This window comes from Tenrec ecaudatus, chromosome 10 (genome assembly GCF_050624435.1).
Source record: "Tenrec ecaudatus isolate mTenEca1 chromosome 10, mTenEca1.hap1, whole genome shotgun sequence".
In the NCBI taxonomy this organism is placed as follows: domain Eukaryota; kingdom Metazoa; phylum Chordata; class Mammalia; order Afrosoricida; family Tenrecidae; genus Tenrec; species Tenrec ecaudatus.
In genome coordinates this window covers 75,640,940-75,658,156 of record NC_134539.1, presented here as the reverse complement: position 1 = coordinate 75,658,156, position 17,217 = coordinate 75,640,940, and the positions used below count along the sequence as shown (strand labels likewise).

Genomic DNA, 17,217 nt, shown 5'->3' with positions numbered 1-17,217 from the left:
GTGCTTCTGTACTCAACAAGACTGCAGTTAGCCCTCCCAAGGCCTTGTAGACTAGACTGACCATGGGGAAAGACAGGACTCTCTACACCCGGAAACAGTTACCATCTCCAAAACCCACCAGGGCAGTTCTACCCTGTCCAGGATGGTGGGTGGTCATGAGTGGCCATTGGCTTGATGGCAGTGAGTTTGTTGTTGTTGAGTTAAATCAACTTCCTTATACTCTCTGTGGCCCAAGGGCCAATTCTGCCGTCTGTCCTGTCTTCCTGCTAATTCCTGCTACAAGATTCCATCTCCCTGCCCCATCTGAGTGGAACACCCACACCTTTATCCCTGCGACCAGTAACCCCACAGAAGCACCTCCAGGCCCCCAGGCACTGCCCTGGGCATCCAGGACATCCTGGGTCCTGGGCTTCCTCTTTGCTGTCTTGGAAGCTCAGCGGTGAACTTCAAAGGATGCCCGGCACAGAGTTCCATCTATTTGCACAGGGCAACACGCTTCCAGGAATCCAGGCTGGTGAGTTTCTGCTTTAGGAATCTGGACAGTTCGAGTCATCTGCATTTCTGACGTCTCTGTCTGGAGGGCAGGGGGAACAAAAAACACTGGGAGTGGCCCACAGTCCTGGCTGACCACAATTTTGACCGCTCATTCTCAGCTCCCCACTGGTCTGCCTGGCCCCGCAGGCATTTAATGTACAATGGCTGCTTCTTTTCTCTGCGGCCCGACCGGCTTCTCCAGCCCACCCAGCTCATTTAAAACGCCACTTAAAGTCACAAACTTCTAGGCGAAGGACTGGGCCTCGCTGCGCCCTCCAGGCTGCTATTGAGTCCCGCCGCTGGGGTCACGGGACACCCACTGGGTCCAGCGAAGAAGGAGGAAGCCCCCCCACCCTGAGCCGGCCGGCGCCATCCACCCAGAGCCCTGGACGCGGCCGGCGCGGGGTCCGCAGCGCGCCAGGTGCTGGCGCGCACGACGAGGACGCAGCACCAGGGCGCGCGGGGAGCGACCTGTTGACACAGCCGTCTGCAAACAGGCGGTCAATTATTAACCGGCCGCGCAGCCGGCACCAGGAAACCCGAGCCGGCGGCGAAAGGGGAGCCAGCCGGGCGGTGGCGGGCACGGCGAACCCGCTGCAGCCCCGCGCGCACCGGCCACCGGCCGCCCGCACCCGCCATGGCGGCAGGTAAGACCGCCGGGCCTGCGCGCACGCCCGGACCTCGGTGGCGGGGTCCCTGTCCTGGGGTCTCCGGCGAAGGGGAGGTGGCTAGATGCAGCCGCAGGTGGGGAGGGACCAGGGCGCTGGTTCCCAGAGGCCCCACCCCGCTACGCCTCCCCCTCCCAGCGTGGAGCAGCTAGGCAAAGTTCGGACAACTTTGGCGACCCCCCACCCCGCCCCAAGTTCCAATGAGCGTCCCTGCAGGTGAGCTGGGTGGGTGGCCTTTGGCGCGGCCCCAGTGTTAACTAGCCCTGCCCAGCCCCCCAGGGAGGTGTCAGTTCTTCGGGCATTTTCCATTCCCTCCCCCCACCCCCCTTCCCGCGTGGCCTGGCTTAAGTTCTTAGGAATTGGGGGGAGCGGCGACCCGGGTGAGATGAGAAGAGACCCCGCAAAGAGAATCAGAGCCCAGAGTTAGGGGCCGAGCAGGCAGAGATGGAGCTGGGAGCTGGGCAGACGGAGTGCCACACCGGAGGCTCTCTTACTGGCTCCGGGGCCTTTGGGACCCCGCGCTGAGGGCGCGGACGGCGACCCTGACCCTGTCTTGACGCAGAGGTGGCTGCAGAGAGACAGCGCTTACGAAGTTCGGCGGGGCCCTCAGTCCTGCCCTCCGGGAGAACCTGCTTGGAGGGAGCGAGCGGGGCTGCACCCAGACCCCCCCAGTGTGCGGATACAGAGGGGTGGGCCCCGGTTTGGCTCTGCTTCGCCCCCAGGCATTGGGTTCCCCCACCCCAGAGCCCTGCGAATTCCCTTCCCTGTGAAGCCGCCCCAGCCCCCCTTCCCCGCTGGAATGTCTGAAGGAGGCTCGGGTGTCCAGAACAGTCACCGGGCCAGCAAATTTATTTACTCTGCACGCCTATCTCTGAGCGATTGGCCAGGTATTTGCCCCGCGGGACCTGAGGAAGCTGTGGTTTATGTTATGATAACTACCTTAGGGGCTCGGTGAGCTCGCCCCGCTCCACACCCCCCTTCACCAGCCCCTCACCGCCTTGGTGGTCTGTGAATCTGGCTCCCTGAAGCTCCTGGAGCCGCAGGTGACCCCTTAGAAGCTTCCATCTCCTCACCTATTAAAAAGAATTAAAACCAAAATTAAAGGCGCACCAGAGGATGACCAAAACTCCCAGAATGAAGCCAGGACCCGTGTAATTTCTAAATGATCATCGTTATTATTGTCCTCATTTTAAACCAAACTCACTGCCATTGAGTCAGAGCTGACCCAAAGCGACCTAGAAGGTGACTGGTGACAGAGTGGTAAAGCCCACTCTTTCTCTTTGTTTGGGCCGATGGATTGAAGCCCCAAGGGGCTCTCAGGATGCCCTCCAGGGCCCCAGAGGACTGCCGAAGGCTTCCTTGTGGTAACTGCTGTTCTGTGCAGGCTTTTCCTGGTCCCTTGGGCATCTTACCCTCCCAGCTTCAGGGCGCAGACCCCTAGGTAGAGAACCTGCTGGAATCAGGTACTTGGTAGGGTGGGGGTGGGTGTCTAGGCGTGCTGTGGGCTGTTGACTATAGTCTTCTAGTCAAACCCACCAGCTGCTCTGCGGGGGAGAGAGGAGGCGGTCTACTCTTGTAAAGATCTGCATAGACAGGGTCTGTGTTCTGTATTCAGTACTGTCTTCTGAGCCTAGGACTCTGCCGGGTCCATGTTCTTAGCTGCCACCCCCGGCTTATGGCGACCCCAGGGACAATGGACCGAGTCATTGTCAGTCCTGGGCCATGCGTGTGGTTAGATTCTGACAGGACTGCGTATTTTCAGACCGATACTTTCTGAAGGCGATAACCAGGACTTTCTTCCTGTTTGGCAGCACGTCTTTTGCCCACAGAGCAAAGCTCCCCAGGATTTTCTTGGCTATAATATTTACAGGGCACACTGTCAGGCCTTTCTTCCTCAGTGCTGCTTTGAACCACCACCCTTTGGGTTAGTGATGAAGGGCAAACTGTCCAGGGACTTTGCACAGCAGCCTCACAAACTCACTGCCATTGAATCAGTGCCAACTCACAGTGACCCTGTACACAGGGTAGAACTGCCCCGGTGAGTTTCCGAGACTGGAACTGTGGGAGTACAAAACCCGTCTTTCTCCCGAGGAGCAGCTAGTGGTTTTGAACTGCTAACCTTGCGATCACAGCCCAATTTGTAACCCCTATGCCACCAGGGCACAACAACCTGGCAACAGGCAAACCCTCAGTGGCGGATGGGTGGTGGTTCTGGCTGTGAGTCCAATCCAGGCCTCCCTCACGAGCTACCTGCTGCTGAGCTACCAGGGTCTCGGTCAATACTGAGAGGGTGGGGGCTGGGCTGCTGTGTAGTTCCTGTGAGACACAGAGCAGGACGGAGGTTTGGGGCTGGCTGTTGCAGGGTGGTGGGCTTGGGCTGAGAGAGCTGTGTGAATCAGCCAGCCAGCGTCACTGGTACTGACGGAAAGGACCCCTGCTTTAGGCAGTGGGGCACTTTTAGGGGACACATTCTCGTCCCCTCCCCCACCTTCTGTTGGCGTTGCTTCCATCATTTCAAACCTCGGGCCCTTGATTCTGCAGTGGGAGGTGCTGGCAGATGGAGACTGGTCAGGTGAGCATCTACTCCAGTACCTCTACAGAGGCTCTGGTGTGTGTGGTGCTTACATGTTGGGCTGCTAACTGCAAGGTCAGCAGTTCAGAAACACCAGCTGCTGTTTGGGAGAAAAATGAGGCTTTCTCCTCCCATAAAGGCTTTCAGTCTTGGAAACGCATGGAAGCTTGCCAGGAGGCACAATAGATTTGATGGCAGGTAGTTTGGGGCAGAGATTGAGGTCTGTTGGTACCTCCCCCGTGATACTTAGGCTGTCTTCTAATCTGAGAGGAGGCACGCAGTGGGCTGCATTCAGACTGCTGACCACAAAGGCCAGCAGTTCAAACCCACCAGATACTCCTCCGGGGAAAAAACTCCCGGAACAACAAACAAAGTGCTGTCCTGGCAATTCTGACTCAGAGACTGGATGGGACAGAGTTGACCTGCTCCCGTAGGTTTCTGAGGGTGTGCATCTCTATGGGAGCAGCCAGCCTAATCTTTCTCCCGAGGAGCAACTGATGGCTTTGATCCAACAGCAGCACACCGAGGTTCCCAGACCTGGGAAGGAGCCAGGAAGCCGCCGGGGCCCTCCGAGATTAAGCCTTGGGACGTGGGGCAGCCGTTCCCTTCTGCCCTGTAGGATGGGTGCGAGCCAGAGTGGACCCTGAAACAGGGAGTTTTGAGCTTTCTAATCTAAGCTGAACCCCCAGTCGGGGCAACAACCTCTAAATCCCTGCGGGGGTCATCTCAGAAGAACCCCAGCTCTCTTCCGCTCCCCCACTTCTTACCCATTCACCTGCCTTCCATCTCCCCATCACGCAGCCTCTTTCGGCTGGCAGAGATTTGCTCCTTCTCCCCCAGTTGCGGCTGAGAACACTGACGGCAGTGACCCTGACCCATGCGTGCCGGAGCAGAACGACGCTCCCGTATTTTCAAGGCCGTGACCTCTCAGAAGCAGACTGCTAACCTTGTCCTCTGAGGGGCCTCTACATCAGGGGTCGGCACACGCTGGAGATGGAAGGGCCAGTCCTGTCCCCACAACAATGTAAAAATGAGCTCATCATTAGCTGAACAATAACCTTAGCGTCTTTCCTCCCCATTTTGCTTCAGAGCCACACGTGTGCGCCAGAAGAGGCCCCTGTGGCTTGCGAGCCGCAGTTTGCCGACCACTGGTCAGAGAAACAAATCCATGAATGATACCCATGAATGTACAAGAAAAAACCCCTTATCTCAAAAAGGCAGCTTAGCCTAGGCTATCAGGCCAGGCAAGTCAAGGCCTCCTTCAGACTCGGAGCCGCAGGCTGCTGCCGCAGGAAAGTAGAGGGTGAAGTGGAAGGAGCCGATGGGTGCAGTCGGTGCATCCAAGCTCGGTGGAACCTTGGCAGAGCGCTGACGCTCCCAGGGCAGGGGTGGTGCATACAGGGCCACCCACCCCTGGAGGCAGGCAGAGTCCCAGGCAGGAAGCAGGGAGGCTAAAGGCCAGCCTTACAAACCTCCTATTTGCTCAGTGTGTAGTCATAGGTTGTTAGATTTGACTGACGAATATATTGGTCTGCTCTTTCTCTTTGTGGCAACTTTTCAGGGTTTGGTTTAGGATTATTATAGGTCTCATAAAATGAGCCAAGCTGTGATATTATTTTTCCTATTTTTGAAAAAGTCTGCCGAATATTGGTGTTGTGGTTTTGTTGTTGCTGTTTGGGTGTTGTGTTTTAAGTATCTTGTAGAACCTTCTTCTGATCTAAGATCTTTTTTGAAGAATTCGGTATCAGAATTGGAGGAAGGCTTATTAACAACTTCCAATATGCAGATGACACAACCTTGCTTACTGAAAATGAGGAGGACTCGAAGCCCTTGCTGATGACGATCAAGGACTGCAGCCGTCAGTGTAGACACACTCAATGTCAAAAGGAACCCAAATCCTCACAATGGGACCAACAGACAACGTCGTGATAAGTGGGAAACGGTAGTCTTAGCTCCATCCACAATCAATGCCCATGGAAGCTGCAGTCAAGAGATCAAACAATACATTTCACTGGGTACCTCGACTGCCCAAGAACTCTTTAAAGTGTTGAAAAGCAAGGATAATCACCGCTTGGCCCAAGCCATGGTATCGCCAATTGACTCATATGGAAGTGAACGTTGGACTTTGACAGAGGAAGACCAAAGAAGAACGGATGCATCTGAATTGTGCTGGAGAATATTGAAAATTGCACGGACTGCCAAAAGACAAACGATTCTGTCTTGGAAGAAGGATAGCCAGAGTGCTCCTTAGAGGCAAGGATGGCGGGACTTCTCCTTGCACACTTTGGACATCTTATCTGGAGAAGGACATCATGCTTGGTAAAGGAGGGGGCAGCAAACCTGAGGAAGGGTGACATTTGAGAAGATGGATTGACGCGGTACCTGCCCTGCGGGGCTCAGACATGAGGACAGTACTTGTGAGGGTGACACAGCCTGGCCGGTGGCTTGTCCCGTTGTGTCCGACTTGCTGTGAGTCCTAACCTGCTCGGTGGCACCTAACCCCGCCACAGCCACCACCACCAGTGAGATGGAGTTTTCTTCTTGAAAAGGTTTTTGAGAACAAATTTGACTCCTTTAACGGTGATAGGGCTCTTCAGATTTTCTGTTTCTTTTAGGTGTCAACTTTGGAAAGTTTTATCTTTCAAGAAATTTGTTTCATCTACTTTTGTCAAATGTGTTGGCATAAATTTTTCTCTTTTCTTTTGGCATAAATTTTTCATGGGATTCTCTTATGTTCTTGTGTCTGTAGGGCCCGTACCAACTCTTTTTTCACTCCTAACGGCGACTTATGTTTTCTTTTTGTTCTTGATAAGTTTAGCTAGAAGTCTGTCCGTTCTGTAAATCGTTTCAAAGCAGCCTCTTTGACCTTGTTAATTTTCTCTATCATCTACTTCATGGATTTTTTTGTTCTTACCACCATTTCCATTTTCATCATTTATTTCGGGTTACTGTGCTTTTTTCTCGAGTCTTTAGGGTAGAGCCTTAGGTTACAGATTTAAACTTTCCTTTTTCAGTGTACACATTTAAAGCTACGTATCTCTCTCTAAACACAGCTTTAGCTGCACCTCACCAGTTTTGATGTTTTGGTTTACATCGCTGTTCAGTTAAACTTTTCCCCCTCAGTTTACATTGTGATTTCATTGTTGAGCCATGAATTATTCAAACATGCACTGTTTGATTTTGCAGTAAACAGCACACAAGGCCATTTCTGAACTCCTCTGGCACCTCCATGGCCCGGAGCCCTGGGTCAGACATGCCTCCACACCCCATCTCTCTTTCCTATGCTGACACCAACACTTCCCCCCACCGCACTCTGCTTCTATGCTGGACTCAGTTACTCACTCTTCACTGGCCTCACCGAACTCATAGACAAGACGCACCATGATAGGACTTCTTAAGGCAGTGTGAATAGGAGGGCATAGCTCCTAATCAAATTGCTCTACCAATCGCTGTCCGAGAAGTTGCTCCTGCCACCCACTAAGGTGCTCCCTGAACTAATGTTCCTTGTTAAGAACAATTCAGGGGTATTTTTGATTTAGAGTTTAAAGGTTATTTTAGGGCAGCCTTTTTTGTCATGCCTCTGACCTCCATGTCCCCAGGAAGCCTAAAGTCCATGAAAATTTGAAATCCTGTTCTGCATTTCCCCCCTTTTGATGAGTACTCTTCTATAGACTCTGATCATAATGCTCAGCCATCCACCATCTTCTTCTGGTCTCCTGGCAAAGGACACAGTTGTTGATGAAGGTGATCAGCCGCATCTTCCACATCCTCCTCCTGTTTCTGATTCTCTTTCCTCTGTGCTCTGGAAGGATCTAGACCATTTGTGCCATGAGTGGCCACTTGCAAACTTTAAGACCCTAGACTACGCCGCAAACTAGGAGGTGGACTGGAACCCAGTACTCTAGAGCCTCCCCTGGGCCCCTGCCTGGCACCTGGAGGTGCTCAGTCAGTCAGGCTGCTCCCAGGGTGTGTGGAGACCTATTCAGGTGTCTTGAGAGTCTGTCATCCAGGGGCAGAGCTTGGAGGTGAGGGGGCAACTGAGGTGCCTCTGGGCCCTGGCTCAGAGTAGTGTCTCTCCAACCACTGGTCACTCCTCTTCCGGGCCCCTGGCGCTGCTTTCAGGATTCCCTTCCTTCTAAGTAGGGGGGGAGGGTGCGGGGGAGGGTGCTCCTGGCTCTTCCGTTAGTCATGGTCTGGTGGACCCTGAGCACACCATTCTTCCCCCACAACCTTGAGCTCAAGGGTCCAAACAAGAGTGTGGAGCCCGGCTCTTCTCAGACCAGCATCCCATGGAACCACCTAACAGAGCTCAGCCTAACAGAAGCTCTCTCCCTGCCCAGCCCTGAGGTGGGCACTGTCTAGCACAGGCAATCTGGACCAAATGTTGGGCAGGGCAGTGGCCACCCCCGGGCTCTTCTTCAGCCCGACCACTGGCTCGGTGACCTGTGGCAGGCCCCCGCTTTCTGCTCAGTGTCTGAAGGAGACTCTGAGGCTGGAACTATGGGAGCCAGTGAGCACTTGGTCTAAGGCCACGGTCGAGCTCAGGGGAGTCACTGGGACTTGTCCTTCAGCCTATGTTTTGGGGGGTCTGTGGGGAGGAGTCCCAGGGGCCCAGCTTCCTCTTGAGGTTCACGGTTCCTGGCGTTTCTGTACAGATCGGAACGCGAGAGGAGGTGCCACCCCCGCAGACTCCGAGGACCCAGCGTTCCCGCAGCTCCCTCGCCGGCCACAGCTCCTGGATGAGGCCGGAGAGGCCGGTGAAGAAGGGGCCATGGGGCCTACGGAGGGGAGCAGTGGCCCCAGCCACTCTTCTGGAGAGCAGGCCCGGGAGGGTGCCCTAGCAGACCCCCCAACGGAGGCTTCGGCAGTGACCCTGACCCAGGCGGGAGCCTCTGCCTGTTCCCAGGCCACGGGCGAGGCCAGGCAGGAGCCCAAGCTGGCGCCTGGTGGGGTCCCCAACATTGGCTTTGTGGGCGAGCCCCCACCTTATGCTCCGCCTGACCCCAAAGCAGTGCACTTGCTCTACCCACCCTTCCCCCAGGTGCCCGTGCTGTTCCAGCCAGGGCCATCACCCCAGGCCCTGTACCCACCTCCTGCTGTGGGTACACCCCTCTACTCCACCGCTTCCCCCTCACCAATGCCCCTCTTCTCAGCCCCCACTGGAGGAGCAGGCGCCTTCCCCTTCCCTATGGTGAGTGGTCCTGGGGTCCCCTCCCTCCCCTCCTGTCCCCATCTACTCCAGTAGCTGGGCCTGGACCAGCCCTGGACACATGGTGGCTGTCAGGTTGGGGGGCTGATTGACACACACGAGAGGCTACTGCTTCCCATGCAGAGAGCCTTCTGTGCCCCGGAAAACAGGTTCCTGCCTGGAGGCCTACCAGAAGTGCGGGGCATTGGAGCTGGGTCCTGCTGGATGCATAGGAGAGTGCAGGCCAGGAAGGGAAGAGAAACCAGCCCAGAGTGGCTGAGTGTGTGTTCTGAGAGGGACGGGCGGTCAGCTTGTCAGGGAGGGGTGGGGAAAGCGGCATCCATGGTGAGGGACCAGGGGCCCCTGATAAGACCAACAATGGAGGTCCCCAGCAGAAGCCCAATGAGGATGACCGAGTGGCCGGAGCAACTTGCAGGAGACAGAACTAGGGATGCAGGGCCTGAGTGGCAGTGGGATGGAGGAGGGCCACACTGATGGGTTGAGGAGGGGGTGGCGTGGCCCCAGTGCCCTAGACAGCCATGTTCTTCATGGGCTGCACCCGCCTCCTCCTCTGGCAGTGTGGGGGGAGGCTTGGGCTGGCTCCCTCACCATGTCATGGCCTCCGGCTCCCCAGTACAACAGTCAGATGCCAGCCCCCCCCACGGTGGAGCACAGGCCGTTGCCCAAGGACTACCTGATGGAGTCCGTGCTGGTGACCCTCTTCTGCTGCCTGCTTACCGGCCTCATCGCCATCGTCTACTCCCATGAGGTAGGTGGGGGCGGGGCCGGACCTTCTGACAGCCCCACCTGCCAGACTGCCACAGAGCTCCCCAACCAGCAACGGGTCTCTGGCGTCTCTTCCTCAGGAGGGGTAGGAGTGGGGACATCAGTGAGCTGTTATCTGGGGGGCCCAGCCCTCTTGTGTGAGCACCTCCTTTCTCTGGGAAGTTCTCCCAAGACTCTTCACAGTGAGGGTGTGAATGTCTGTTATGGGCTTTCTCCATAGGGGTATGTGTGTGTATGTATGTGTGTATGTGTATATGCATGCATGTGTGTATGTGTGTGTGTGCGTACACGTGTGTTGGCAGAATTCGTTCCAACAATCTACACACATGTTTGTGAGACATTGGTTCTAATCTCCACATCGAACAGCCCCCCCGCCCTCCTGGGCTCCCTTTTTCCATTCACCCATCATTTCCGTTCAATCCTTTGTGTCTTCTGAACTTGGTTTTGGGGCACACTTAACCCTTCCAGTTTCCTAAGGCTGGCTGCTTTCCGTGGGCCTCGGGCTCATCGCACGGGCGGGGTTGTGGCCGGATGGAAAAGCGCTTTCCTCGAGTGGGGTCAGTTCCACATTTGACGGGAGTCCAGGTGCCCTCACCTCAGGGTCCACCCGTCTCTAGCAGGCCAGTAAGCCTGGTCTTTTTTCATGATTTTAAATTCGCTCTGCATCTCCGCCCGTTCTGTCGAGGGTCATCTAGCATGAGTCCCATCAAGGGGTTGGCCGTGGTGGCTGGGCACAGAGTTCTAGTCCAGGCTAGTGCCGGTGGGGGCACCTCGGGACGGATTGTCTCCTCGAGGCTTTGGTTGGCTCTTGGCTCTAGGGGACACCAACAGCTGCCTCTTGGCTGCTTTTGAGAGCCCAGTCACGCCTCCCCAAAGGAGGATGGAGAGCATTGTGTTTGAGCACCTACATGTCCCCCAGATCCTATTGGTGAAGGTCATGGTGAAGACCTTCACATGCCTTTGCCCTGTGTGCTGTATTGCGTGTTGTTATCAATTACCGTCACGCCTGTTCAGACTGTGTACGCCAGAACGGAACGCTGCCCGGTCCTCGGCAGTCCTCTCAGTTGTTCTTGCATTTAGTCCATCGGGGCAGCCCCCGTGCCGTCCATCTCGATGAGGGCCTTCCTGGAGTTCGCTGCCCTTGACTTGAGAAGCATCATGGCTTTCTCCGGGGACTGGGCTCTCCTGACCACTCGTCCAAGGTACAGGAGACGAGATCTCACCATCTTCGCCTCTCAGGAGCACTCTGGCTGCACTTCTTTCAAGACAGAGTTGTTTGTTCTGTTGGCAGTTGACGGCACTTTCAATATTCCTCCCAGCACCATGATTCAAGTGCACCGGCTGTTCTTTGACCTTCTTTATTCAGTGTCCAACTTTCACATGCGTGGGAAGCAACGGAAAACACCACAGCTTGGGTGAGGTGCATCTCCCCACGGCAAAGAGGTCTGTGCAGCAAGACCTGGTGGTCTAGTGGGCTAAACATTGGGCTGCACACCACGAGGTCGGCAGTTTAAACCCGCCAGCCGCTCGGCAGGAGCAAGATGAGGCTGCCACAACCCCATGGAGCCTCTCTGCTCTGCCCTGGAGGGGTGGGCGAGTCAGAATCAATTTGATGAGCCCGTGGCTTTTTCTAGTTAGTGGCTGAAGATCACAAGCAACTCTTCATGTATGTATTGGCTTTCTGCCTTCTTACCCATGTTAGCATGGGATTGTCTTTTTGTTGTTGAGGCTTGTGTTTTAACAGATAACATTTTGCCTCTCTATCCGTCCACTCAACTCTTCATCCATTCTACTTCCGTACATCTATTTATCCAGCACTGATCTGTCTACTCACCCACCCACCTAGCTACCACTCACCTGTGCACATTTCTGAATCTGTTCATCTCCCGCTGATCCATCCACCCACCCATGGTCTCTCCAGTTTCCATCCATGGATCCTTCCATCCATCCACCACCATCCTTTCCTCTGTTATTGCCAGGCATGGATAGTGTCAGGTCCTGGGGATTCAGTGGTGCTAATGTGATGGCAGGAGGAGTAATGTGATGGCATGGTGGAGTACAAGTTGGGCTGCTCACTGCAAGGTCGGCAGTTCAAAACCAGCAGCCACTGTGCAGGAGAAAGATGAGGCTTTCTACTCCTGTAAAGAGCTATAGTTTCAGAAACCACCGACAGGGGCAGTTCTACCTTGCCCTATAGCAGCGGTTCTCAACCTGTGAGTCCTGACCCCTTTGGGAGTTAATGACCCTTTCACAGGGGTCGCCTAAGTCTGTCGGAAAACACATATTTCCAATGGTCTAGGAACCGAGACACCGCTCCTCTGTCTCCAGGCAGGTCCACCCACATGCAGATAGGCCCACATAGGAGTACCCAGCATGAAGACTGTTACCCAGGCTACACCATGCTTCAGGACAACATTTCATTTATTCGTCATTAGGAAGAAATATTTCACAATGTATAATCACATATTGTTCTTGTGATTCATCATTATGCTTTAATGATATTCAATCTGTAACCATGAAAATCCATCCTGCATATCAGATATTTACACGATGATTCATAACCGTCGCAAAATGACAGTGATGAAGTAGCAATGAAAATAATGTGATGGTTGGGGGTCCCCACCGCATGAGGAGCTGTCTGAAAGGGTCGTAGCCTGAGGAAGGTGGAGAACTGCTGCCCGAGAGGCAGGCTCTGAGTCGGAATTGACTCAGTGACACTTTTTGAGTGAGAGTGTGATGACATTAGAATATACTCAGGAGTCGGTGACGCCCAGAGCCCTTGGCCCTGGGCTGACCTGTTCGTGAGGTCAGGGAGCTCCCCAGAGACGAGGCATCCAGGAATGAGGGGAGAAGGCTGATGGCTCCGCAAGGAGTGGAGCCCCGGCTCACTCTCCCCCTCCCCGTGTCCCGTCTCTCTGCAGACCCGCGCGGCCCTGAGCAGGGGTGACCTGGCCCAGGCCGAGGAGGCGTCCAGGAAGGCCCGCTCGCTCGTGCTCTTCAGCCTGCTCTTCGGGGTCTTCGTGTCCACCAGCTGGGTCATCTACGTGGTGGTGGCGCTCTACCTTCCCTGAGGGCGCGCGCGGCACCTGCCGGGACACCCAGAGGTCCCAGCCTGGCCACTCTTTCTGTGGACCCTGGTCCTTGTCAGTAGCCAGGTATCCCCTGCCAGGGGATGGGGGTGGGGGCAGGCAGGGACGAGGCAGCCCTCAGCCCCCGAGGGGGTCCAGGGGTCCAAGCTCAGTGGTGGGAGGAACCCTGGAGCCCTGGTTCCTAGACACCTCTGTTGAGGTCTTCTGGGCCCACCTCTGTCTTCACCTTATATCCGAGGGACCCCATCTCAGAGCCCTCTGCGACAGACTCCTCCTCCCAACTGTCAGTATTTATTTTTCCCTGTGGGAGCGTTGAGAGCGCTCCCCACATCCAGGCCTTTCTGTTTCGACTGCGTGATCCTCTCTCTGGGGCTCCCGGCTGCTTGGCCCTCCACCCTGCTCCATCCCAGGGGACAGGGTCCACTGCAGCCATGGTTTGGTCAACAAACATATGTGACACCGTGTGCAGAGCTTCGGGTGGCTGCCTCCAGGTCACGGCTAGCTCCCGGCTCACTGACAGGCCGGAGGCCGTGTCTGCCCGCAGATGGGCCTCCAGGGGCCCCTCTGAGATGCCCTTAGGATGCAGGCAGCCCAGCCAGGAAGCTTTATTGCTCCCACATACAGCTCTAGCGAGCTGTCCCCCTCTTCTCCCTGGACCCCCTTCTCCTGGGGCAGCCTTTCCGGAACCTTCTCTTCTGTTTAGCTGGGCTGGCTTCCCAGCAGGGGGTGGGAAGCAACAGACGGACTTTCCGGCTCTTCAGGAGCGGCTGCCTCTTCTGTTGAGGAAGCTGGTCTTCTCCGTATGGAAAATGGGGCAGTGGCTCAGCCTGCCCCTGGAGCATCCAGGGCGGCTCGTGGAGAACCCCACGGCTGTTCCCAGGGGCGGACAGGGGAGTCGAGCCCCCTCTGGCCTCCAGGGCAGCTGGGAACCTCCTACCAGCAGAGAGGGGAGTCAGTTGATGGACCCTGCTTTCCTGAGCCCCCAGTAAACGACTCACCCGGATGAAAAACCATCTGCTTAGGCAGGGACGGGGGAGGGGGCTGACAGAGCTGGACCAGACTGAGGGCTTAAGTGGGGCTCAGGGCCCTGGCCAGGACATCCCCCCCCCCCCCCGCCCCCTGGAATGAGGAAGTGGAGGGCAACATACCTGGAGATGGTGGAATGGCTCAGGGGCAGGACCCAGGGCTGGTCTGGTTTGCAGGCCAGCTGCGAACGGGAGGAGCAAAGGGTTTCTTAGCTGATGAGCAGCTGACACAACACATTTGATGAGAATCCAACAGTCTGGACTCTGCAAGCTCTTCAGTAAGATCACAATGGAAAGACACCTTCTGGATCAGTTGCTCCTTCCAGTCCCCTGGAGAGTGGTGAAAAAATGCAGATTGCGGCGGCTGCATGTCCACTGAGAGGCCTGGTGATGCCGGACGGGGCACAGGATCCCACGTGACGTGGCACAGGCAGAGGAATGGCACCAAAGCTGTCCCACAGGGGCCTCGCCAGGGTGTCACCAACTCACATGTCACCATTCCTGGCCCCCAGGAACCTCCCCCCAAACCAGAGCCTACAGAAGCCCTAGTAGAGTTTATTATCAATGCTACTTAGAGGATAATATGACATCAACTGAGTTGAAAGTTGCTTAAATGTAATATTTCTTAGTCACTGAGTGGAAGCCTTTGGGGTTTTTTTCCTCCTTTTTTTGCCTTTAATTCTTATTTTATGCTTAAAAACACCCCATCCCCCAATGTTATTGCTATAGGTTCACAAATACGTCTTACCATAATATTGTAGCTAAAACACCAGAAAATGTGACACACCTGGTGTCTATGAAGACCTGGGCAGCAGTGAAGTCCATTGTACATTAACTTGGCATGGATCCTTGGAAAGCCCAGGTTAACAGCAGGAGCTTGAAGCCTGAAGGCAAAACCATGTGCTTCAAGGGGGGGCTGTAATTGGGAGGTAATGACCACACCACCGTCCCCAAAGTAAATTGGCATAGAGTCTAAGCTACATGAATCCTGATGTATATAAACTGGACTTATAAAAATATATTTTAAAATCATATCGATGTGAATTGAGGGGAAGGGCGGAGTAAAGACCCAAAGCCCATCTGTAGACAATTGGAAGAGTCCAGCCAGTCAGGGTGCAGTAGAGCACCAACGAAATACACAACTTTCCTCTAGTTCTTTAATGCTCCCCCCCAAACCCCCTCCACCATCATGACCCCAATTCTGCCTTACAAATCCGGTTAGACCAGAGCATGTACACTGGCACAGATAAGAGCCTGAAACACAGGGAATCCAGGACAAATAACCCCCTCCGGACCAATAATGAGAGTAGCAATACCAGGAGGGGAAGGGGAAAGTGGGGATAGAAAGGGGGAATCAATCACAATGATCTACATATAACCCCCTCCCAGGGGGATGGACAACAGAAAAATGGGTGAAGGGAGACAGTGGTCGGTGTAAGACATGAAAATTTATAAATTTTCAAGGGATCTTGAGGAAGGGAGAGTGGGGGAGGGGGGAAGTGGGCTGATAGCATGGGCTCAAGCAGAAAGAAAATGTTTTGAAAATGATGAGGGCAACATATGTACCAATGTGCTTGTCACGTAGATGGATTGTGATAACAGCTGCAAGAGCCCCCAATAAAATGATTAAAAACACCTTTTTTGTTGCTGTTGTTAACCATGGGGATATTTTTATAACAGAGACAAAATCTGCTTCAGTGCCGCACGCTTTATAGCGGGTCATGTTAGCGTCACCTCCTCTGATCCTGTCACCTGCACCCTCCTCCGGGTGCCACTGCCATTGAAGCTTCTAAAACCAGGATCCAACCTTGGATGCCACCTCTCCACCAGGACTCAATGACAGATCAACTTCCCTCCGGACCAGCGGAAACGGGCCCTGTGGGTTTCCACGACCAAATCGTTACAGCAGCGGTTCTCAACCTGTGGGTCGCGACCCCTTTGGGGGAATCGAACTACCCTTTGACAGGGGTCGCCGGATTCATCACAGTGGCAAAATGACAGTGATGAAGTAGCAACAAAAATAATGTTATGGTTGGGGGGTCACCACACACGAGGAACTGCATGAAGGGTCGCAGCCTAAGGAAGGTTGGAAACCGCTGCTTTATGGTAATAGGCTCACATCTTTCTCCTGCGGAGTGGCTGGAGGTTTCACACAGGCAGATCTCGTAGGTAGTGGGACCACTACACCACCAGGATGCCTCTAGGTCTCTATTATTTAATATCTTTAAGGCTCCAGCTAATGTTAAAAAACAAGAAAGTATAATTTGTATAAAAACGACAAGAGATCATTTCTAAGCGTCTTTGAAAAAAACCGGGGGGAGCGGGGAGGGAGGGGAAAAAATAGAGGACCTGATGCAAAGGGCTTAAGTGGAGAGCAAATGCTTTGAGAATGATGAGGGCAAAGAATGTACAGATGTGCTTGGCACAATTGATGTATGTATGGATTGTGATAAGAGTTGTATGAGGCCCTAATAAAATGTTTTTTTTTTTTTAAAAGAAAATAACCTAGAATAAGTAGGAACACTTGACAGGTCACAATAAGCTTAAGAAAACTCTGAGATACACAAAGGAAATAATTCTTTAAATTAAAGGCAGAGGGCTCTCTCTCCCTCCACGTGGACCACCAAGCGGGGCTGAGATGACTACTGCTTATCAGATCTCAAAAGATAACGAGGGAAACTGGACAGTGGAGCTGACTTCAACCAGGATCTGTGTAATAGCTGACATCCCGAACGTCTGACTGAACCCTAGGAAAATAGCTAAAGCATTCATTTGAAACACAATGACAAACCACACCAAGAACTGATTATACTTGAACCTGACTGACTTAAAATCAAAATGGCTGCAGTCATGCTCACATCTCTGCTCCTCCAAAGTCCACACCTGCCCTCAGAGTTGCCACAGGACCCCAGGAATCTGTGTTTTAAATGACTTCACAGGATTCTCATGCACACCCATCCTTGAAAGTCCCTACTCAAGAGGCCTGGCTTTTGATGTGCGTTTCAGGGTCAAGGAGATGAAGTACAAGCTTCTGCCATACACCCAGAGAACACTATTCTCTCAGTTCATCATGGGCCAAGGTGGACCCTCTGGGCTGAGATGTTCCCCAGGAGGAACCTGAGTGTGTGTGGCTCATAGAACAAACAGGGCTCTGGGGTGCCCAAGCGCTATGGTCACAAGCAAGGGTGACAAAAATTGTACCTAGGGAGATTTTTGGTGGTGATCATAATTTACTCATCTACTACTGATTTAAGCATAAGGTACACAACAGAGAGCAGTCTATCCTTAAGGTGGCATTTGGGGGATTAAGGGGTAAGGACTTTGAAGCAGATACATATATGAGGGATGTCCCCCC

General features: G+C 54.1%; 1 protein-coding gene across 2 annotated transcripts; it reads left to right on the top strand.

Moving 5' to 3' along the window:
- Window positions 1–526: 526 nt before the first annotated feature.
- PRRT1B (proline rich transmembrane protein 1B) lies at window positions 527–15,495 on the top strand. Of its 2 annotated transcripts, none has more exons than XM_075560595.1 (4): window positions 527–1,181; window positions 8,430–8,965; window positions 9,597–9,731; window positions 12,670–15,495. In XM_075560595.1, exons 1-4 carry the CDS (start codon window positions 1,172–1,174, stop codon window positions 12,817–12,819), a joined length of 831 nt encoding a protein of 276 aa, XP_075416710.1. In that variant the 5' UTR covers window positions 527–1,171; the 3' UTR covers window positions 12,820–15,495. The 2 variants fall into 2 exon arrangements, with proteins under 2 accessions (XP_075416710.1, XP_075416709.1); XM_075560594.1 differs by lacking the exon at window positions 527–1,181 and adding an exon at window positions 1,327–1,418.
- Window positions 15,496–17,217: the final 1,722 nt, after the last annotated feature.

What these genes read in the sequence shown, in the direction of transcription:
- PRRT1B (XM_075560594.1), top strand. An exon ending in GCGCCTTCCCCTTCCCTATG is followed by an intron (nt 8,966 to 9,596) that starts GTGAGTGGTCCT and finishes CCGGCTCCCCAG; the next exon opens with TACAACAGTCAGATGCCAGC. An exon ending in CCATCGTCTACTCCCATGAG is followed by an intron (nt 9,732 to 12,669) that starts GTAGGTGGGGGC and finishes GTCTCTCTGCAG; the next exon opens with ACCCGCGCGGCCCTGAGCAG.